Source organism: Papilio machaon, chromosome 4, assembly GCF_912999745.1.
Source record: "Papilio machaon chromosome 4, ilPapMach1.1, whole genome shotgun sequence".
Lineage (NCBI taxonomy): Eukaryota > Metazoa > Arthropoda > Insecta > Lepidoptera > Papilionidae > Papilio > Papilio machaon.
In genome coordinates this window covers 1,151,633-1,175,937 of record NC_059989.1, presented here as the reverse complement: position 1 = coordinate 1,175,937, position 24,305 = coordinate 1,151,633, and the positions used below count along the sequence as shown (strand labels likewise).

The 24,305-nt window shown below is 33.6% G+C and overlaps 1 protein-coding gene across 4 annotated transcripts in view; it reads left to right on the top strand.

The window, feature by feature from the left end:
* The window catches only part of LOC106718517 (rho guanine nucleotide exchange factor 16), a 62,927-nt gene that overhangs the window by 21,855 nt on the left and 16,767 nt on the right, over positions 1 to 24,305 (top strand). For 2 of the 4 annotated variants that reach the window (XM_045677769.1, XM_045677770.1), the window contains exons 2-3: positions 10,148 to 12,918; positions 13,336 to 13,436. In XM_045677769.1, coding sequence (XP_045533725.1) covers positions 10,184 to 12,918; positions 13,336 to 13,436 — 2,836 coding nt within the window. In that variant the 5' untranslated portion in view covers positions 10,148 to 10,183. Of the gene's footprint in view, positions 1 to 10,147; positions 12,919 to 13,335; positions 13,437 to 18,402; positions 18,473 to 21,656; positions 22,232 to 22,597; positions 22,823 to 24,305 lie in introns of those variants that run through there. The other 2 variants (XM_045677773.1, XM_045677772.1) reach the window with 2 other exon arrangements.

Sequence of the window (24,305 nt, the reverse complement as noted above, 5' to 3'; positions counted from 1 at the left end):
TACAGAGCCAGGCAATATAGCAACATTGACTTTTTGATAACTTCGTTACTTTATTATTACGTTACGCTATAACGAATAGGGCTGCTAACTGCTAAAAAACATTTTTTTCGTTTTTGATCGGAATCATTCCGATTTTCTATGTTGTATATTCCCTCTACGGATACGAACGATATCCTTAGGTCAAAGTGGTTTGTGTCAAAAATTTTTTTTTCGTATTTCAAAGGTTGAAATGTCATCTTTTTGCTGACAATTTTCGGGGCTGCTTTTATTGGAATATGCAACTATAATAACGAAATATTCGTCTTATTTATATCCATATATCATATGGTAGGCGAATTAACCGTAACTGAGCCATGTAACACTAACGGAAGTTTTCAAAAATGAAAGGGCATTGAACCCAAACACATGGCCTTCATCATCCTCACATTTGTTACTTTCAATCTTAACAAAAGTATATTGAATCTTAAGTCATCCATTGTGTTTGCGTTATATTAAACTATAAATTATTAATCCTAAAATAATTCAATAACTTAGTGTTTTCTGTTTTTTTTTTTTTTCAAAGAGAGTTAAAGGGATGGATAGAGTGCATGATTTGGTATAAAAATTCTCGGATACTTTTTTTTTTATTGTAAAATATATATTTTAAAATTAAAATTCAACGTATTTTGTCAATTTTGTTTCAACTCTGTGCAAAATTAGCCAACCTAAAATTATTAAAAGACCTTTCCTAGGGTAAAGGTACGTCAGAGGATGACGGAGTCGGACAGAGCCTGGAGGGCCGTCCAAACCTTTTGCGAGGTAGTCATTTCGCAGAAAGAGGAAGCGGAGAGGCTGAGGGAGGCGTCCAGCCAGGACCCCATCCGAAGCCGCCGCAGAGGGGGGAGAAGAAGGGCTTTCGCCCGACTTATCCCTCCTTAACCGAACTAGAGTGGCGGACTAGGGGGAAGTCCGTCACTCAGACAAAGTAGTGAGGACGCACAGGTTTCCCGTGCAACGAGAGGACGCAAACATGTTGAGGAGGCGTTGTGGCCAGTCACCATCGGGGCGTGCGATGAATACGCGCAGTGTGCCCGCGCCCTGGTGCTCGGTGAGCTGAGGGAAACAGTGGGGTTTTAGTCGGTAGGCTTCAGTCTAGGGAGAGAGTCCGACATAACCACCGCGCCTTTCCCCTCTAGGGCGCGGTGGTATGCGTAACGCATTTCCCCACTATAAAAAAAAAAAAGGGTTAAGGTACGTGCATACCTAATACGTTGTTTCCGTCCTCCATCTGCCGTCTGCTGTGCTCTGTTTATACGTGACCAGAATTCACGAACATCATCACATAATGATAACAAAAGGATACAGAAATGGAATCTAAAAAATAGCATACAAACATAAAAATTATCTGAATATGTACAGTTAAATTTAATGAGAAATTCAAGAACAAGCTCTGAAGAGATTAGTGAAGAACTAGAGAAAAAAAAATCAGTAATTGAAAATTCTAAATTCAAGTTCGATTGACACCGAATTCGGTCGGAACATCATAAAAAAACATTAGCCTCAGTGAGTTTCCACAGCCAAAACACTAGCAAACACAGATTATGTCCCTCTCATTTTCTCTAAAACGGCCGAATAAACAACAGGTACGTTTATATACAAGTGTTTCGGTTCCGGTAACTTATGATTAGTCGAGGACAGTACTAACACTCAATTGTTACTCTTAATAGCCTTTTTATAAGTCTTCATTCGCATTTTAATGACATATTTATCGTCCGTGCGAATTTATTTTCACCAAACAAATACGTATTAATTGTTAGTACGAAGCTCATTTGATATATTTAACAATGGATTGGACGGTGACATCCTAGCACCTCCCACTTCTTTGTTCCAAATAGAGTCCGTCAAATGATCCTTTTTTGTAAAACAATGCGTCGAGTTTCATTACTGCATTTATGACGTAAATATTTGTATCGACACCGATATAACTTAAACAAGACTCGATGATTTTTAATGAAAGCATATGAACAAAGAATGAAATTAGCTTCTGATTTAGGGTCCAATATCATGTAACAAACTGTACTAAGAGCTATAATTTAGCACGAATATATGTTGCTATGACAAAATTTCGACCTTATTGCATCTTACGCGTCAAATAATATTTCTCTGAAGTTGGAGAAATAGACGTCCAGACTACACTAGAAATCAAAACGCATTGAAAGTTCTAGGCATGCAAAAAAATAAATTTATTTTCATTGTAATACACTACTGTAATAAAATAAATATTCCTCGATTATCGTAATCAGCCATCCGAACGCAGTTTGCCTCACCATATTGCACCAAGCAATACTCGTCTACGCTATTAAATTCATTTTGTTTTTGCACTTGCTTCGTGCCTGTCAGAGAAGGACGGAAGATATGGCGTTATTAGTTTTTTAGTAGCACTCTTCTATCTCAAGGACGTGCAGCGAAATAATAGTGAATATTTATGTAAATGAATAAAATTATTAGAGCGAGATACGATTATTATTTCATATTAAAATTTTAATTATATTCAGAGATATTATCAAGTGTTAAATTGTTACATTTCGTATTATATATAGTTATTACTTTGAAGGTTGCCATATACCATGGCTCCGTTTGGTTGTTTTTAGAAACAGCTGTTAGAAACTAAAGTTAAAACAATATTAGTTCTTGAAAAACCTTTATCGATGTACACTACTTACCGTGGGTTTCCGAAACCAAAAACACAGATTAAAAAATATTTTAATCTTTGATTTGTCAAAGATAATGTCAGAGATAATTGTTGGATTTATTTAATTTATTAATCTATGCAAAAATTAATCTGTGGTAATTTCTTCTTCTTTTATGAAGTTTGTGTACTGCCGTATGCCTCCATGCTGAATTATATATAAAAGGATAATTTATTTTACTTTTATACCATAGCTTCCTTTAATGACGATATGTTTTAGCCTCAGAAACCAACGGATAGTATTTAAAAGAGTTTTTTACTTTTTTACTGACTGGTTAATCAACTACACTGGTTATAATGTTTCACAAAATCTGAAACAGAAAACTTCTCAAGAGGGTTTATATTTAACTAGCTTTTACTCGCGACTCCATCCACGCGGAATAAAAAAAAATGCACACAAGATAAAAAAAGTTCCTATGTCCGTCTCCTAGTTCTAAGCATCAATTTTCAGCTAAATCATTTCGAGCGTTCTTGAGTTATAAATAGTGTAATTAACACGACTTTCTTTTATATATATTAGGTCCTTACATATGAAATTGGCGTTTTTCGTACTGGCCACTTTAATCACGAATTTCTCCTCTTTGGTAAGGAATTCCAAATTCAAATTTGTACAGCTATAGACTCATGTATTTGTGGTTCGATGACCGTCATTCATTTGTTTTTTTTCTTCTGTTTTTTTCTGTTTGCGTCACTCATTTTACAAAATGGAAAACTTAAAATATCGCATTATTTACGAGTACGAGTTCCGCCGTGGCACTAGTGCTGCGGAAACGACTCGAAGGGTGAATGATGTGTATGGTGGTCGTGTTGCAAAAGAAAACACAGTTCGTTTTTGGTTCCAACGTTTTCGTTCTGGAAATTTCGATCTGCAGAACAAGCCCCGTGGACGGCCTGAGACTCAAGTTGATAATGAAGAGTTGAAGGCTATTGTGGAAGCGGATCCATCGCAAACCACGTCCGAGTTAGCTGCAGGCTGCGATGTTAGTGATAAAACTGTTTTAATTCACTTGAAGCAAATTGGGAAGATTAAAAAGCTTGAAAGGTGGGTACCTCACGAATTGACTGAAGCAAACCGGCAAACGCGCGTCGACTGTTGCGTTACATTACTAAACCGGCACAATAATGAAGGTATTTTAAACCGAGTCATTACCTGTGATGAAAAATGGGTTCTTTACGATAATCGGAAGCGCTCAGAGCAATGGTTGGATCCTGGCCAGCCAGCCAAATCCTGACCCAAGTGAAAATTAACCCCAAAAAAGTTACTTGTAAGCGTTTGGTGGACTAGTGCCGGTATTGTTCATTACAGTTTTCTCAAATCTGGCCAGACTATTACGGCTGATGTCTATTGTCAGCAATTGCAAACTATGATGGAAAAGCTAGCGGCTAAACAACATAGGCTGGTCAATCGCTCCACGCCACTGCTGCTTCACGACAACGCTAGACCACACACTGCGCAACAGACGGCTACTAAATTAGAAGAGCTTCAATTGGAAAGTCTAAGACATCCTCCGTACTCCCCGGACCTTGCTCCAACAGATTACCATTTTTTTCGAAATTTGGATAACTTCTTGCAAGGGAAAAAATTCAACTCCGATGGGGCAGTCCAAATCGCCTTCAAAGATTTTATTGATTCCCGTCCGACTGGTTTTTTTAGTAAAGGGATCAATGAACTACCTATGAGATGGCAAAAGTGTATAGAAAACAATGGTTCATACTTTGATTAATTAAATATATTATATTAAAAAATATTCGACTTTTTGTTCCTCCCATACAAAACGCCAATTTCATATGTAAGGACCTAATATATATATATATATATTAGGGTGATTCAAAAAAAAATTTTAATTTTTTTTTTAACCGATACCCTCTCAAATGTTTCTATTTGATATAAAAAAAATTTTCACCAAACCCGAGCCCTATAGCTCAACTCTAAGGGGTCGCTACTGTTTTTTTATTTTCCCATTTAATTAACATGGGAAAAATCGTTTTTTGTTTTAAATTGAATTTACACATAATTAACGCAATTTTTTATAAAAAACGATTTTATATTCTTAAAGTAGAGTCTTCGAGCTTTCCAAAACTCTATTACAAAGTACAATTATCTTTACATAATGACTAGTTCTAAATTTCGAAATTTCGAAATTTAGTGATTTTTAAATAGCTGTAATTAGTCTTTATGTAAAGATAATTGTACTTTGTAATAGAGTTTTGGAAAGCTCGAAGACTCTACTTTAAGAATATAAAATCGTTTTTTATAAAAAAATGCGTTAATTATGTGTAAATTCAATTTAAAACAAAAAACGATTTTTCCCATGTTAATTAAATGGGAAAATAAAAAAACAGTAGCGACCCCTTAGAGTTGAGCTATAGGGCTCGGGTTTGGTGAGAATTTTTTTTATATCAAATAGAAACATTTGAGAGGGTATCGGTTAAAAAAAAAATTAAAATTTTTTTTTGAATCATCCTAATATATATATATATATATATATATATATATATATTTTTAATTATCAGTCTAACCGTGAGTTTAAAACATATTCTTATCTCTGTTTTGTCATAGACATGGATAACGATATACATATTTTATACAGAGATTTTGGTCTGAGAAACCTACGGTAAGAAAAGCTGCGGCTGCGTTAGTTGCTAACATAATTGAAAAGATTGTTAATACCTGTAAGTATTACATGAAAAGTACCTTATTCAGGTCACTTCACATTATCTTAAGCATTTGGAAATATCTATGCATTTGCATACGAATTTATAGTTTATGTTTACGTAATAGAAAATTGATTGCTTTCTATTTGCGAGTTGTTTTTCTCATATGAATGAAGTGAAACTTTTGTTGGTTCAAAAATAGATATATTTGCATACGATACTTTTCCAACAAATTGTTGTATTTTACTAGCTTTTACCCGCGACTCCGTCCGCGCGGAATAAAAAATAGAAAACGGGGTAAAAATTATCCTATGTCCTTTTCCTGGTTCTAAGCTACCTGCCCACCAATTTTCAGTCAAATCAACTCAGCTGTTCTTGAGTTATAAATAGTGTAACTAACACGACTTTCTTTTATATATATAGATGAAAATTCTCATAATAGCAAATGAGATAAAACAAACCTTTGATATTTCCTGATTAATTTAAAAAATAGTTGGGGTGAAATGAAACAATAACTAAGAACATAGAACATGTTCCGGAACTTTTATTTTATTAATTCTGTTACTATAAATAACTTTGGATGTGAAATTATGACGTAGTAAAATATGAAACATTATAATCACATTTATGGTGATCGTATTTTTATAATAAAAAAAAAGCGTGAGAGCATCCTTTCGACGTATGACCATCAATTTAACTTGTATTCATTTCCCCAACAGATGTCGCTTATTAAACATCAGGGTATGTTTTCTTTTATCGTAATGTAATTACTAAAAAACATCGGTAGAAAAAAAACTGTTTAGAAATTAAGATACAAGGTTAAAATTAACCGCATATATAGTGTGATGAACTATATTAAGAAGATATTTGTACTAAGTTGGGGGGAAATTCTATATTTTATTTAGGTTGTTGTAGTAATCTTTTAATTTAAACTAATCTAAACTTTTAATTTTTAATCTTAAATTAGTCTATTCAGTTATTTCTTTACTTTTCTATATTAATCAAAACATAGCTGAAGGTATAAAAACAAACACACAACACTACTTATTCAGTTACTTGAACTGAATACAATTTGTAAAATGTTGCATTGAAAACATTGTAATTTTAAACAATTAAATTGACTTGGACCATTTCAATGTTTATATATAACTTTATTTATTTTTTATTTTTTTTATTTATTATTTTTTATTATTACTATTATTTTTTATAAAGGTGCCAGCTGAAAACCAGCGCAGGGGCAGTTTAGTCTGTCCCTGCTTCGCTGAGCTGGCTCCCTTTTGCCACACTTTGTGCCTTTTATGTGTCTGTTTTTCTTTTTTTGATTTTATATTTTTTGTGTGTGGCAATAAATGTTTTTCTTTCTTTCTTTCTTTCTAATCGATTTTCTTTAATTATGAATCATACAATTTTAGATTTATATCTGTTATAAAGGTGACAGTTTACAAAAAAAAAAAACTTTTTGTTGTTCTTTTTTTGGTCGAATCTCTTGTGAGTTTGGCGTAATATTGTTGAGAGACGAGCAAGTTTAGATGATAATATACAAATTACAAATATTTACAGTTACTTGTCTGCACATAAACATTGAAAGCAAAGTTGCTTGTCACGTTGCGATTAACGTTTTTTTGCTTCTTAAGCCGTCTCCACACTTTTGGCAAACAACGACGAACGGCGAATACCCAACAACAAACATGAACGTGTGTAGAGTTGCCAGGACGCCAAACCTACTAGCCGGACAGACCAGCCAGTTTGGCCGGACATTTGGGTAGAAAGGTCGGACACCCTATATTATTTAGGATTTTGTCTCAGTATTAGAAAGAAAGAAAGAAAGAAAGTTTATTTATTAACACAAAAAAGATTAAACCAAAAAACAATAACCTTATACTAACATAAAATTACACATAATTAATCTGGATATTAAGTTACTATTTATGGTATTTAGGGTAATCTTGTGATGCCCACAATAGGTACACTCTCGTTTGGGAAATGTAAAAATCCTAACAAAAGCCGGAAAACCGTTTATTTTGGCCGGACACGCAATCAAAAAGCCTACCTATGTCCGGCTTTATCCGCACGCCTGGCAACGCTAAACGTGTGGATAGGTGTTTGCCTGTATTTTGTTTGGTGTTCGCTGTTTGTGAAAGTGATTTTTCTACACAAATCAAAGGATATTGAATAATTATCTTGCCAATCCTGAATAAACTAGCGTCTTCGCTAAACATGGAGGATGCTTATTTGTGTTTGGTGTTTGTGATCGGTATTTGACACAAGTACCAGACGTGTGGAGCCGGCTTTAAAGTTAATGGAGCTGTCATTTAAAAGTGTTCAGTAAATGCTGTGCCGTTATCAGCTACAGTTATGTCGACAGACGTTCGCAAGGTCAGCTAAAATTGCTGAATGTTCGTATTCTGAATGAATGCGCTCTTTTGTCGTATCTGGGTTTCTGTGTTGCTTTGCTATGAATGACTCTCTTTTAGATGGTTCTTTGAAGATTCAAATGACCGTGTTTGTATTGCTTTTAAAAGTAATAAGTATTACGGTCAAATTAACATAAATCCAAGCTAAAAAAATCGTGTTGCGGCAGTTTTATTCATCTTTTAAGATACACTAAGGTTTTTTTGGTATTTAATTTAGTTTTTCGAATTATTTATAAATTCCATTTGTTTTGATGGATTATTTCAAAAATAATTTAATACTTAAGGAAGATTCTGGAATACACCAATATTGTTTACATTTTAATAAGGAAAATATAATTTACCTTAAGAGCAGGGCGACTATTGTATTTGCTACTATTAACAATGTTATTAAAATAAAAATAAAAAAACTTGAGAGGTGTCAAGGGGGGACACCCGGATGGAACGAAGTTCCTTTCAATTAATTAGTGAAGGAACCAATGTTTATTCTATGAATAAAAAACTTAAGTCTTCACAAGAAGTACATTTTATTTCTATGAATTTTCATTATATATTGTCACGTCGTTGCCATAGTGAAGTAGCGCTCATTCGTCGTTAACACACTTACCATAGCAAAAAGTGTCGTGACAACTTTTCGTAAGAATTTTTTCCGTCTAGCCCCCTTTCACAACGCGCGATAAGGAACTTCGTTCCAATATTCCTTGATTTATAAAATTCAAAACAAGATTGACAATGTGTTTTAACAGTAGAAACCCATGGATAAACATATTTCTTCATGTAAGATTTGTAACAAGTTAAATTCGCCCACTCGTTACATTCATACAAGCGGTGAAAGCGTTGCCCTGCACGATTTGACCCCTGCTTTGCTCCCTATAACTAATGGTTCTATCCACAATCATGACTGACTTTAATCGTTTCATATCTCTTATTTACTACTTAATATATTAAAGACGACGTTTATACGAGCAAAGAAATGAATATATACTTTATACACATTTGTAGAGTATGCGTAATAAAGAACGGAAACTGAGTTATGTCGACAACACATGGTGAAGGATTCGCGTATTGCAGCTGTTACAGAAATAACCATTGTTATAGATATTTCTGATATTAAACAACCGGGGAAGCGTCGATGTTATGTAGCATAGCTTTAAAACACTATAATTAGGTTTTATTTAAGATAACCTTGAATATATCTAACATAAAATTGTATGTAAGGTGAAATAAAAATAGTTAAGTAAACTACTAGATTCAAAAAATTAAGAGAATAGGCTATTCTTTCACCTTTAAAATAAAAAGAAAACGATGCCCATCAACTTGATAAACTTACTTGAGTGTCAACAAAATGTTGTTATCAGAATTTTGTACTTTTGAAACTTTTTCTATAGAATTAAAACAAAATAAAACTTAGATGTTTCATGTCAAGATTCTTCTTGACTCAAGAACCGTACATGAACTGGATTCACTTACTTAGCATTTGTATTACCTGAATACCCAGTTATTGTCCACAATTCAGTCTCATTGTCCACGCCACACATTCGTTCTGTGTCCACAACATCCATTGTCTTTTGTTATTCAAATACGCCATAAATCTGTCCTAACAAGGAGTTTTATAAAGACAAAACGATGAGCATTATTCAATGATCAATAATTGTTAATTGTTTTTATATGCTGATTCAATAAAAACCTTAATTCTGAGGCCAAGGACTAAGAAAAAGGCAAAAGGTAATCACCTCATTATGTAATGTCAAAAAATATGAAAATCTGGATTAGTCTAGTATTTAGATTATAAGGGAATTCATACCGTTTCACCTTCCAAATAATTACCACATTACCCAATTACCATCAATTTGTTGTTAGACAATCGTTATTTTTACGGGCACACTAAAAGGTCAAAACTCATTAAACCCCAAAAACAAATATTGGTAACAATAATTTAAAGTTTCAAGTAAAGCTAATTTACAGAACTGATTGTGGTTATTTTAAGTTTTTTGGCCGCAACGTTTACAATCTATCAATTGTTACTACGTCATGTAGTTTTGTTGTAAAATGGTGGGAATTCTCTTTGTGTTCCAGCACAGATTAGCCAATCATCCGTATACCTTACATATATGTAGATCAAATCGCGGATGCAATCTCGTGGGAATCTACCACGTAAACAATTGCACGCGCCACGTGAAAATCAAAATGATGTGAAAACTCATTTATGTGCATTGAAATTAATGCACTTTCATTTGACGTAAAAACGTATTCTTTTACAAGACGTGAGTTCATTGCTCACAATTATTTTTTACGTTAACATTTACTTATTACCACTTACAATAAACTTTAATTATATCTTTAATTGTTCCAGATGGCGTAGAGAAACAGTCAGAGATATCCATCACAAATGCTATTAAACAATCTGATGGAAGGGGAATCTATAAGCGCGAAGAAATTGATTTCATCGATCGAAAGGTTCAACAGCGAAAACAGAGAACACGGCACTATCAAGGCTCTAATCAAGAACTATATTCTACCAGAAACAGACATGGCCGTCAAAGACAAACACGATGACAGAGACAGATGTGTGTACACAATACCCATACAATCTTCATTGTCACCGAAAAATACAAGGCCTACGATAAGTGACGCGCAACAAGCCTTTCTTAATTCTACAGTTAATACACCTTCGAGGAATTTTGATGTTGAACCCACATTGCATTATGCACAAATTGCAATCACAACAGATAGCGAAGATACTAGAAGTACAGGTGGAGGGAAAAATTTTGAACAGACAAAGTGTCACGTAAAAGAACAAGATAAGCAAACTCCAATTGGTTCACCACATTACCCAATTAATGTAAAGAGAAGAATAGAGCAGCAACAGAGAAAAGTAAGTTTCAAAATTAAAAATGGGTCAGCAGGCTATAGACGGCCACCGTTAGGAACAAAAACTATGACAATAACTAGTAACAAAGTTTCTGAGTTAACCAAGAAATTCAACGATTTAATGAAAGAACCAAATACAGCACCTAAAACCCAATCTAAGCTGGCAAAGACGATTGAAGACTTACAAACAGCATCCCGATACTCTATCAGCAACAGTTCAACTCCATCTTCAACTTTGAGCTCTAGTCCTAATATAAAAATTGTTGTTCGACACAGGAAAAGTTCTAAAAAACGAAATAACAAGAAACGATGTTCTAGTATGGATTCTATTGACAAGTTACTTTTAAAAGAAGGCGCTTCGAGCAATATTAGGATATTAAGATCTAAGTCTGATGGCAACAAAATCCCTAAATCGCCAAAGAAGAGATTAAAGTATCAAGATTCAAGTGAACAACAGAGCGGTTCTGACTCTGTTGACGGAACACCGACTAAACAAAAGGCTGACGATCTATCGAAAGACGAAAAGAAACCTCAAGAGCTTAATGTAGTCAAGAATGTCATAAAGAAATTTGAATGTGAGATTAATGCACAATCTAATTTCAATGGCACTATTAAAAAACAAAATAACCAAACAGAAAGCAATACAAGTACAATTCTACGAAAAGAAAAACCAAAAGTACCTGAAAAGAAATCGTCTCTAGTTTTAACAAAAAATCTTGTACTTAAAGATGGTGTACCAAAAATTAAAACAATTAAAACAAATTTAGGAGACAACGTTACAAAAAAAGATAATAACATACCTAGTATTGACATAAACAAAAAGAAGGAACCCATTTACGACAGGAAGAAGTTTAAAACTAATTACATACATCCTGAGAAACTTACATTGCATCCTGTAGAAATCATTCAAGAAGACATCAATGAATCCTCAGAACCTAAAACCATTGCACACGACCAAACCGTAGCTATTACAAATAACACATGTATAGAAGATGAAAAAGATATCAGTTCAAGTATTACTCCTAACGAATCTTTTCTCTGGCGACGAAAAGGTAGCACTCAGATTTATTCTGATTGTGATAAGACATTTTCCGAAGGTCCTTATGGTTTTGTTAGCATAACTATTAATGAAAATACTATGTCATATGAACATGAAAATAATACATCAAATGAATCTCAAGGCATTGAAAACAACGAATCTCATATTGAAACTTTAACAGTTAATGTCAAAAATGATTGTAACTCCGATTTCGAAAGCAATCTAGTCGAGGCTTATAATAAAGAAGTTCTTGTCGGCTTTACTTCCAAACCAAAAAAAGAGGAAGTAATCGAAGATGATTATGAAATATTAGAACCGAGAGACGCGGATAATGTGGTAATAATTCCCATTAAAAGTATAGATAGAACTTCGAAAATCAACTGCCCTTTACCTGAAATACCAAAACAGGAATGTCAGTTATCACCATCTGTAAAAACCAAAGAGGAAAATATATATCAAACACTTTTAGAAGCTAGATCCCACCCCGAAGGAGACGAAAGTAGTTTACATAATTATGAGCTTTGTTTCAATCAGTTAGAAGAGAGAACTCGAGGCGACGGCGACAGTGACGACGGCTACGAGTACTGCAAATCCCCAATCAAACCATACTGCGTCACTTCCAGTTCGGGCATACAAATAGCAGAGGACTATCGACCTTACGGCCCGCAGGACAATACGAAAAACTATGCTATTACGAAGTCAGTCAGCGGTACATCCACTGAAAGCTACGAAAAGATCGGCACTGCAAGGATATACGAAAAAATTCCTCCTAAAGTTAAATCAAACCAGAGCAGTCCAGACTACAGCAGCAGACATTCATTTGTGTCATCAAACTACACGGGTTACAATGATGGTGAGAATATTTACGACACTATCAAGCAGGCAGATAGTACATCATTATCACATTGCTACGAAAGCATTCCGAACAGTCCAAGCATGGTAAAGCTAAGGAACAATTTGAAGAAGCAGCTGGCTAGTGCGGTTCAGAAGCGTTTATCCTTCGACAACGTGTCCAACATAAGCCAGTCAACGTTGTCCAGCGAGCAGAAGACAAATAGTATTTACGGGCAGCGATCTGTCCTGAGCTACAACGGGCAGGAGATCGCCTTCCAAGTACCGAGCAGCACGACAAGCGTGAGTGACAGGAGCGATCGTAGCGACGACTGGGTGGACGTGTCCGATGAGGAAAAGACTGATGAGCAGAAAATTGTTATGTAAGTTACTCTCATATGTACTATCAAATTTACTTATTGTAAAGTAACGAAAGTTAGTAATTAAATGAAGTTGACTTAATTTAATTTGCGACACTTTGACAAATATAAATAATTTTATGTAATTAATTCATTATTCAAAAAAAATATTTTACTATTGCTTCATTGATTAATTTACAAAATTGTATAAACGAGAATCATTTGGCACCTGTCCCTATGACCTACATATTGTGGCGCCTAATGCACTCCCCGAAGAGTAAAGTAAACTATTTTATCAGATAATACAATTTTGTTTGAATTTAACTCAGTCTGTATGAAGTGGAAAAAAGTATAACACATTTAAAAAAATACTCTTTGTCCCCAAGTAATCTAAAATAAATAAAATAGCTATTATAATAAAATGAAAATTATTCTTGACAGCGTTCGCGAGAGAAGTCGCGGAAGAAAAAGTCCTATCAGTTGGTCGCAGAAAGTTCGGCATCAATGGCAGAAAACTCCGAAGCAAAAATCGAATGACAAAGGTTAGTTTTTTAATTTCAAGCTTTTAATATTTATATGCCATCTATGTGACGGCGAACGTATTCAACTTGACAGTTATCGATTTTTCTCGATAGATGGCGTTATTTGCCAATGATACAGGTTCTTTTAATTTTGGTTTGGTGACTACAAATAGTTTGGTAGTTTAGTCTTTATATTTATATATTACTTTAATAATTAATCGAAATAATTAACATAAACACAAAATGTACTGTAGTAATAAAAGATTTTAAGCGCCTGTCAAAAATATTACTACAAAAACAATCCGGGTGCGGATCCTGCTAATAAAGTTTATAAGTTTTAAATTGTTAAAGTTTTGATTAGGCTCTCAGTTTATTTTGAAGGCTTTGCCTTATTTTAAAGTATTTTATAAATAAATATTCGATTAAAAATAAAACCATATAATATAGCCATTGATTTCGAAAGAGTTTATTGCACTTTTAATATTAACAAACTTGGGTCCCAAGTACATATTCTAAACAAAGAGCAGCACTCGCACGTGCCCAAGCCCAAGCACGGTGTGGGCGGGCGGCGCCGCAGCCGCATTCCGGCGCCCACGAACAAGGAACAATTTGATTAATTGCCCAAATCATGTTCCGTTGTTCGAAACATTAATCCTAAAAAAGATATCATTACGCTTGTGACATGAAACAAAAAACAGAGACCAATCCTTGATAAGGAATTTAAACAATATTCATCTTTATTTCAATGCGTAATAATTTTTGGGAATTCGCCAAAACAATCATCCAAAACTAATAATGCTCTATGTGTTATTTATTGTACCATTTGCCAATTTATATCAATAAAAAATGTATAGTTATTCATAATTAAGTTTGCGTGAATACAACAGGGTTATTGATCGTCGCTGACCCACATAGATAGTGGTGAAACTGTGCAATTACATTTTTATAAAACACGAAACACTTTCCAAGCATTACCTAGGCACAATATTATACTACCTCGGCATAATTCAACGCAGACGACAAAGCCGTACTAAAACCTATTTGTCGTTTCTAAAGTTGAATAGAATCCGAACTAAAGGCACAAGATTGTACAAACATTTTTAAGTGTATTTCCATTTTCTATCTATCTTTCCCCTGCCAAATCGGCACCGCCTTCTTCTTATCTATGAAAAGAGAAGGACAAGTAGATAATTATACAAACATATATGTTTTCTTTCTTGCTTTTTTTTAAATTCTTTGCTAGTGTACGTAAAAGCAAATGAAAAGAGAGTATTTTTTTTTCTCAGTTCTTGCTAAAGTTAATATTGAATTTTAATATAAAATCACAATTAAATTCCTTAATTCAAATATTAGATGATTGTTAAGATAACTATGAATGTTAAATGTAATGTCAAACTTTTCAATTACATATTCTGTTAACAGACCATTGTCTGTATAGTCAAGGATTACCAACAATCGCACATTCCCATCACAAAGTGGATTTTTTTAAACAAATTGTCATTCATCGTACGATGCTTCTTCTCACGTAGTAACGTTAGGACGACGACACACAGATTTTTATTATTTTGCTTACACTTCAAAAACAATTACCTTTTAATTGAGTCAAGTGAGCATCCACTATAGAAATAGTTTCATCAAGGTGAATTTTTAATAATAATAATAAATAACTGCTTTATTGTAACACTCATATACACAATTATGTGAAAGCCTTGGTTCCTGAACAAGGGCAAAGCCCTGTGTTTCAGGAGCCAATCCCTTCCCCCTATTATTAAATTGATTTTACATTTAGTAACAAAAGAAAAGAAAAAAACGATCATTTATAATTCAATTTTTTTTTTTGCAAACGTGTGTTTTAGATTGGTGTGGGTTTTTGCGTGTGTTTGCGTGAATTAAAGTCAAGACAATATATTTTTATTATTTTCGGTAATGGAAACCTACGGTTAATGACAGTCGAAACTCATCAACAAATAACGTTTCTAGTTTTCTTCGCTTTTTCCATATATACGTTGTCCGAGGTACTGTGAATAATACTTAGTGATCTATTTCGTTAATTTACTCTCGTTACCTCGGACAAAGAATTAGTCAAGCCATTCAAAAGGGGAACGCTGCCAGTATCTTCGGAACCTTGCCTAAAGGGACACCTTTTAATGACATATTTTAGTTTTTATTTTATGTATTTAAATTAAATCCATGTATATTATATCATGTAATTATTAAACATTTACTCTATATTTTCATCTCTAATATTAAATGCCTTCGTTTTGTTGAAACGCCTGAATAACATAATTATCCTTGTAATTGTAGGCTATGTTACAATTTCAGCATTACGCAAATGTAGCACATAATACTCAGTTAATAAGAACCACAATCGCGTCCTTGTATCTCATGTAAGAGTACGTGTACACATCCTTGACCTTAAAAGTAAGCTCGCAAGCGTTACAAATAGTCGCGAGTATCCAGTGTTGAGTGACCCTTGAAATATATTAACTCGGTTCAATAAACTTGTGTGTATGTTGCCAAGAGAGGTCAGTGTATGCTGGTCGGGATGACCAAACACTGCAACGATTTGTTCAATTCGTCAAGACCGATCGTTTCGTAATGGCAGCAGTCGGATTACGTTAAATAGACTGTGAACATTAGTTGATATTCTAAGAAAAACTAGACGCTATTTCTACTTGAAATCACCTCTCACTAACACTTAACTAGAAATAGACCAATTTTTTAAATAAAGAGATGAAATTTAATTGAATGATGTATTTATAAGAATGAAGTCGTTGATGTCTTTTACTTGATAACCGAATAAAATCCAAAATTACTTGACCCAACAGTAGGCATTAATTAATTTGAGATTTTTTTTAGATTTTGACATACCCGCAGTTACCTTTCATGCTTAAATACAAGTTATAAAAATAAAATATACACTTGTCTTTTAAACATGACAATAACTTGACCTTTCACTTCCGCGTCATAGCATTTCTTAGTCACTTCCCATTCATTGCCTAATATCAAGACTAGTTATACCCGTTGTGAAAGGCCTATCCATTCCTGCGAACTTGTTACGACAAAATCGTACCACTGAATGGAGAAACTGTTTACATTGAACTATAAAACAAAACACTACGTAAAAATTAATAACTAAGGGCGTACACCCACAGAGTCAACCAGTGTACTGCTTGTAAATTTAACCCTAACATAACACAGAAGTCCAATCAAATAGTAAGAAGACAGCTTTGTATGTGTGATCTAAGCCGGACATTGATGCTGTAGGCTAAGTTGACACGGTATGCCGTCACCGCGGCGCGACCGATTCGTATAACAAAATGGCGCACTCCGCCCGATACTAACTAATCTTAGTCACCTTTATTTACTGATACTCAGCTTCTTATGATGATTATTTAATCAGTCCCTTAGTGTAGAATTCTTCAAACATCACATCTTCGCTCAAATAAAGCACCGTAGTGACCGATTAACTCTAACTGTTGCTATTATGAGGCTAATAAAGTTTTTCTTTCTTTCTTTCAATGTGGAAACAAATTAACATATGCCAAACCATACAATACTAGATTAAAATCATTTTTAATGTAATTAAAAACATATTTTTAATCAAGTTTAAAATGTTGTATTTATTTTATAGAGTTCAGTGAACTCTACATTATTAATAACTCCATCAAATTATTAGATCACGCAATAAATATGTATTAGGAAATAGATTTATTTTCTATACTGGTATATGGTTTCTAAACAGTTTAATATAAAGTCAATTTAAGATTGTAATGTGATATTAGCTTATAATGTAATGTAGTAATGCAAACCAGATATCAGGAAATTCCGTAGTCGATTACGTAATTTCCTTAAGAGTAACAGGAACATCGGTGCCACTCGACTACATGAAAACTTGATTAGAATGTTGGTTATACACGACAAAACATTCAACTCTATGTAGTTAGGAGAAACGTTAGGGATGTCAAAGCTCAGAAAAATAAATATTTTTCGGTTATATTCCAAAATGTTCAATGTTTTTTGTTGTAATATAAGATGTATTTGCTAGGTAACTTTAAAATACATAATATAATATCTAGGATAATTTATCAATGAGTAAATCACCAGGTTTAAGAAAGTAAATAATTGTGTCGTGTATTGTCTTGTATGGTCAATCCATTGTGAGTTTATAAAAGTATTTTTGGACAACCCTAGTCTAGATCTGTCTGACGAAGGCACAGAATTCGAACGTGGGATCAATTATTCAGTTGCTCCAGTTAAAGAATTTACGTTACGTCACAGCTCTACAAATACGCGCCGCTTTAAAGTTTTTTTTGAAGTAATTCCATTGCAACGAATTTCGTAACAAATGACGATAATATATTGGTATTCTGACATTAAAGGTTTTATACAAATTAAATTCTAAAGTTAATATCCATCTTCATTTATTTGGGCTGTTAATTTATGTGTGTTATCTTTCATGATATGTCAACGTCGTTGTTAAGTTGTTTGACCAGTTTTTTTAATCAATTCTTATGAATTATTGATTACTTTTAAGATCAAAGTCACTTGCGTTATTTTTATGTACATAACAATCTTTTTTATGTACTAAATAAATAAATTGGAGTGTCTGTATGTTATAAAAATCAGTCTGTAATTTCGCGTTTGTTTCGGGTAATCTCCAAAATGGCTGGACCGATTTAGACTTATCTTTGACTGGAAAACATAACTGATGGTTGCGAGCATATTTTAGGTTACTTTTTTCTACTGACAAAGTCGCGGGTAAGTGCTAATTTCAAATAAAAGGTAAATCTTTGAAACTATATGATACAATTAAAATCATTAAAAAAAATTTAAACTTACTTTATTAAACTCGAAAGGCTTCATAAGTAAATACCAAAAATATTAATGTTAAGATCAGACAAAACAAGTTTAAAGGGTTGAGACAAATATGGTGTTTGTGCCAGCGTCGGAGCGCTGGCCGTGGGAGGGGGCCGAGCGATCGCAAGTTAGCCCTGCGCCCGCGCACCTCGCCGGACGTGTGCCACTCCACCGCGCGCCACCTCGCGACTGTGAAAGTAACTAAAAGATTCAATAAAACAGTGAACAAATAATAAACATTCTGTGACTTAGCTAATCTATGATGCAATTTTACATTTCTTAAAAAAAACGTGAGAACAAGTGCGCAGAATTTTGTTTAACATAGAATTATGTAAATAACTACTATATATGCTAGGCTTTCTAAGAGTATGCTCTTTATCAACTAATTGTACATTATCTTTGGTCACGCACCGTTTCACTCCATTAAAGTTACAATGTTTGTTGAGTTTAAGCATTATCTATTGTTTTTACGGTGCTCCGTTTGCCGTAAACTTCATTTCGCTCAAACAACCAGCATTAACTTAGTAGCAACTTAAGCCAAGTAATGATAAACTTTTTTCTTTGTTGTCAACTTTATTAATAGCACACTGACGTCATATAGTGGCCAGTGTCATTGTTATCTTACTTAAATGCCACTTAGCTAAGTAATTACATAGAGGTTGGTTTGCAGTAACAACGGACTCTGAACGTTGACAATCAATGCAAATCATTGTCGATGTATTTAGGACTTAAGTCTGAATGTTAAATCGTCACGCGATCTGCCATCCCACGCCGTCTGCACTTGACCGGGCTATTTAAAATAGCTATATGTTAAATTTCTTTAAGTTACATTCAGAATTTAACTTCCATGTCATTCTAAAATCGGATATAAACAGTCTTATAGTGTTTTTATTAAGTTTTGGTTGGAACTATACGAAATTCGATTTTAACATCGACCTTTATGATATCCAATCGTGGTTACATTTTAATTATATTTCCCATATTTTACTAAAATAAAATTGCATTAAATTATCTTCAATTTTGTAAAAAAAAAATATTTACATACAGAAATTAAAAAATATATTTTTTCTACGTATTTTCCATTTCCCAAAAACCAACCAGAAAATGTAGAAATTAAACATTAAACATGACACGTATATTGCAGATATAAGAAGCATTACTAAACATGAAACTGTTCAATAACAGAGTTCGAACGCGGAACTCAGAATGTTCGGACGGAATTCACGATTCGATTTATTTAATGTTTTAATTAATCAATAATTCATTTGATTATAGTACAAATTGTCCATTCAAACAAGATAAGGTGTATTTTTTTTATTACATCCTTAATATTTTAGAGTATTATAAACATTGCTATTATAATTTTTCAGTAAAAAAAATGTGTTATTTTACAGTAAAATGTTATAAATATTATCTTTTGATATCATAAAAGTCGTAATCAAGAACAAGTTTTCGGAATTAATTTTAGACACTTTTCGAAAGTTTATTATCTAAATCCGTATCAAATACCGTCATCTATTTAAATTGTGACTAATACTACAGCTCTATCAAACATTTTGACTTTGAAATAACAATAACTTTGAAATATAATCTAGTAATTATCGATGTAATGTTCTTTACATACAAAAAAGTACAATCAACTTTTGCACATTTCTATTCGGTTTCATAACAAACTACTTTCCAAATGAAAAATGATTTATTAGAAAACGAATTTGATGGAACAAAAAGAAATCTCTAGAAATAACCAAGAAGCATTATGTAACGTTTCGTTTGACAAAAGTTTTACTCTTTTTTTTCACTGTGGAAACTTGCATACTCTCATCCCTTTCATCAACAACAATATATGTATTTTAATAGAAGTGTAATTGAAAAAAACATTAACTTTTCATTTCCCAATAGTCTCATCAAACTATACGCTAGAAATAGAGCCTGAATGTGCAGACAGCAAACAAAACAAAGATAACGTTGTTTTTTTACGTTTAGGAATAGAAAGCATGCTCTATGTTCACTCTCTTGATGCCACATCAGATCGACGTGCCCGCGCGTGCGTTAAAGCAGTTTAACTTCAAGGGAATAACAATTTTATATAACATTTGATAGAATTCGAAAGAAAAACATCAGAATCTTGGGTTACTTGAAATAATTTTCACCAACATGCGAAACAATAAGTTGATTTGGTGATTTACACAAAATGAATAAATTAACACAAATTTAAGACATTTCTTTAATTCGATTTTAATATTAAAAAATCTAGTTTTGTTAATGTTGTTTTATTTTAGCCTTTAACTTTTAGAGGCAAAAACTTAACTAGTCTACCTAAATTAAAAATCCGTTTACAGATTCTAGATTATTTCCTAAATAGTTTAGATATGCCTGATTTAATATCATAGTACCATGAGTCACTTGCAACATAACAATAGGTTTAATATAAATTCAGTGTTGAATTAATTGTTATTACCGCGTTCGTCAGACATTTCTGGTTTCGCTGTTTGCCGTTGCCGTTGCATTCCACGCACAACCAATTATGCGAGCAAATTACCATATTCCTAAATTCGATGCATATCTCTCTCGTGTTTACTTTGAATTCAGATTTGATTTGAACTTTAAATAGGTTTAACCATACTCACATCATCTATATATATAAAAGAAAGTCGTGTTAGTTACACTATTTATAACTCAAGAACGGCTGAATCGATTTGACTGAAAATTGGTGGGCAGGTAGCTTAGAACCAGGAAACGGACATAGGATAATTTTTACCCCGTTTTCTATTTTTTATTCCGCGCGGACGGAGTCGCGGTTAAAAGCTAGTTTAATATAATTTAAGGTTTTTTAATTACTCGATAACTTTTTTCTAATTAGAATCAAACGGGAATATTTAAAATAAAGCCATATAAAAAAGTAAGCATTTTGTTTTTTTTAAGAATAATATTTATCTTTTATGGTGTATGTTTACCACAAAAATAGTCAGATACTGATTTAGTTTCTAAAAGTGCAGCGGAACTGATTACACTTCATTGTGTTGCAACAATCACCACTCCAATTGCATAGCTAACAAGCGACATAATGTCATGTTAACATTATAACAGTCAACTTATTCTTTTCTGTATTCACGTAAACCATGACTACATAATTAGTAGGCGAAATGTATTTTATAAAAATGTAAACGCCTGATCGAATTTTGGACAGAACTCTCTAGATTCTTTTATCTATCTACTAAAAATATGTCTTCACCTGTGTGGTAAATAAAACCTCATATTAGTATAAACATCAAGAGTTTCAAACATAGAGAAATGTAATTAAAGTAATTAATGAAATATCCTAAATTGGAATAACAAACTTAACAGGCTGTGCTTTTTTCAACAGCAACAAAATTCAATGGCAATAAATAGATTTATTTCGAGTTTCCTCAATGGTATGACTGCCAACCTGAGTCTTATTGGTCACGATGTGTGACCAATAAAGACTCAGGTTACGCAGCGGCGGCGAAGCGACCGGCCGCACCGGGCGACCCTGAGCCCAGCTGCCGGGGACTTGCTACTTTACTGCGACTCACTACTCGAATAGTCGACCAAATACTTGCCGACCATTCAGACATCGAAAACGTTTCGGGTTTACAATCGACCAATCTGTTTTGTACTAAACTTTTTGACAACTTTTACCATCAGTTTTCCTCTCGATTTAAAATGTAAAATCGATCAGGAAACTCGAACACTCCTTAATGAAAGTGAGCTTAGTTCTCGTGTTACTCTGTAAATGGATAAACAGCTGACGACTTCAACTATTTACAGCTTCCGCGTCGAGTGCGTTGTTCATAAAGGCTTTGTGAAAGTGCAAGTGATGTAGTGAAGTGGTAAAAAATGGTGAAAAATGGTATCGGAACGGTCGCCACAATACGGAGTGGCGCCGCCGCTGCCCGCGAGGCCGCGGACTTTTCGAAGGAATTGCGGCGATCAAGGTTCATATTATATTTTTAAGATAAATGTGTCGCAAGTTCTCGCTGACTCAGTATTATTGTAACAATATTGACTTTAAACTCGTCCGGCCAGTTTTCCCTTTTTAGCACCGGGTGCGTAATGTTGTTAATCAATTCCATTGCAATACAAGCTGATATTGACATAGCAATGTAGCTAGAGCGCATAGTTCAACGGTCATTAACTGGGCTTGGAGTTTCTATACTTAAGCCATATGATATACATCTACAAACCTCAATAGATATAACAAATTACCTAATTAATCGTAAAAGAATTCCCTAGTAGACGAGTTTAAAGTCAAATTATGTTACAATTTGCAAACGTACCTTGACCTGCCGTAATTCCCATAGTTTCGGTTACATCACCGACGAAGGTGTACATCGAGACGAGCGTCAAATCAGCCCACTACAGCGCCAACGACGAGCAGACCGGCAGGAGAGTCCGGCGTGGACTCAACGATGATTTCGATGACAGAGTAACGGTTATAAAGGTCTTGGAGCAAACCTGCTGGCTCTGCATCAGGACTGTACTGCAAGATGGCGAGATCGAGATCCAAGATCTTGTTGCATTTATCGGTAAATATTTATTTATATTAAGAAAATTCTGTTCAACAATAAAGTTATATTTTATATAAGACAATTAACATTGTTCCATTGCACTCCACAATCACTAAATTAAAATGCGTAGTTGAAATGCGGAAATTATTCACAATATTGCATTTCAAACGTGATACAGTAATAAACAAGTGTACGCTTATACACTAGTTAACAAATTTACTATTCGGTTTTTAAGACAAGGAGAACTCTATCTTTTTTTTGTGTTCATTATTGAAATCCGTCATAACTTCAATTCAGATAATACTTGAAACCTAAAAACTTTAGGATACGATATTCTCGACATATTTTTCTTATATAGTTGATTTTGTTTATCAAATTTTTACCTATTTTTAGGTATATGCACTGATCAATATATGAAACTCATAGTAGGAAGGGAAAGAAATCTCGGGACATTTATGAATGCAAAATTGTTATTGTTAGTCACTCCAGTGATGTTTTTATTTTGTTTTATTTATTGTTAATATATTATGTTATGACAAGTATGAAAAGTCTCACAAACTCTCAGCTTACAATTGTGGTTGTTCATTCGTCAGAAAACAAGATAAATTACACTGCATAGATTCTTCATATATCTCGGATATCATTGGAGTTCAACATACAACCTTATGTCACAGGAACAAAAGACGTGTCTTGTGTCTGTTTATATAATTTTTTCCGTTGTTTTTGAAATTCTTATAGCATTGATTGTGAATGAATGTAGTTGTTTTGATTGAACGCCTTTGTATTCGACGCTAGCGACCTTATATTTGTCAATAAATCTCTAGGCTGGGTTATTTTCTATTGTTACACTGCTAGTTCTAGTGTAGGTGTCAAGTGAACATGTCGTATCATGTGTCAGCTGTCAGTGTTGAAGCCTAGTGGTATATTGTTTGGAAGTGAACTGTTAGGAAGCCAATATGAAGATCATATACGCAGCACAGGGGCAGGACTCGATAACGGAATGGTGTTTGCTTAACAGCTTTAATAGTGAAGCGAGGGTTTACGCTACCGTGTCATACTCTAATCTGCCATTTCGGAACATATTTAGTAGTAAGGAATCTTCCTATGTTATCAATTATAATCAACTGCTTGATCTTTTAGTGGTTTTGGATATTACTTTGGTTTTATTTTCTACTAGTCAGTTGGTACGAGTTACATGTGGATTGATGATAGAAACTTTTTTTTAGGTTTGTAGTATTTAAGATTTATTTAGAAACATCTCATGTGTGTGATGTCAGCAGTGCACAGTATACCTGTTATTATCGTGTATTAATTTTTACTTTGCCTGCACTTTTTGAACTTTCCCGATAAATAACGTGACGCATAAGCAACATCATTCAATAATAGTCAAATAATTCCGAATTCTGCGATTTTATTTGAGCGGCTTTTTAAAATAAATTTAATTAAAAAAATATAATAAACAAAGATAAAGTAACGTTCAAATAATTCTTATTTTTAATAC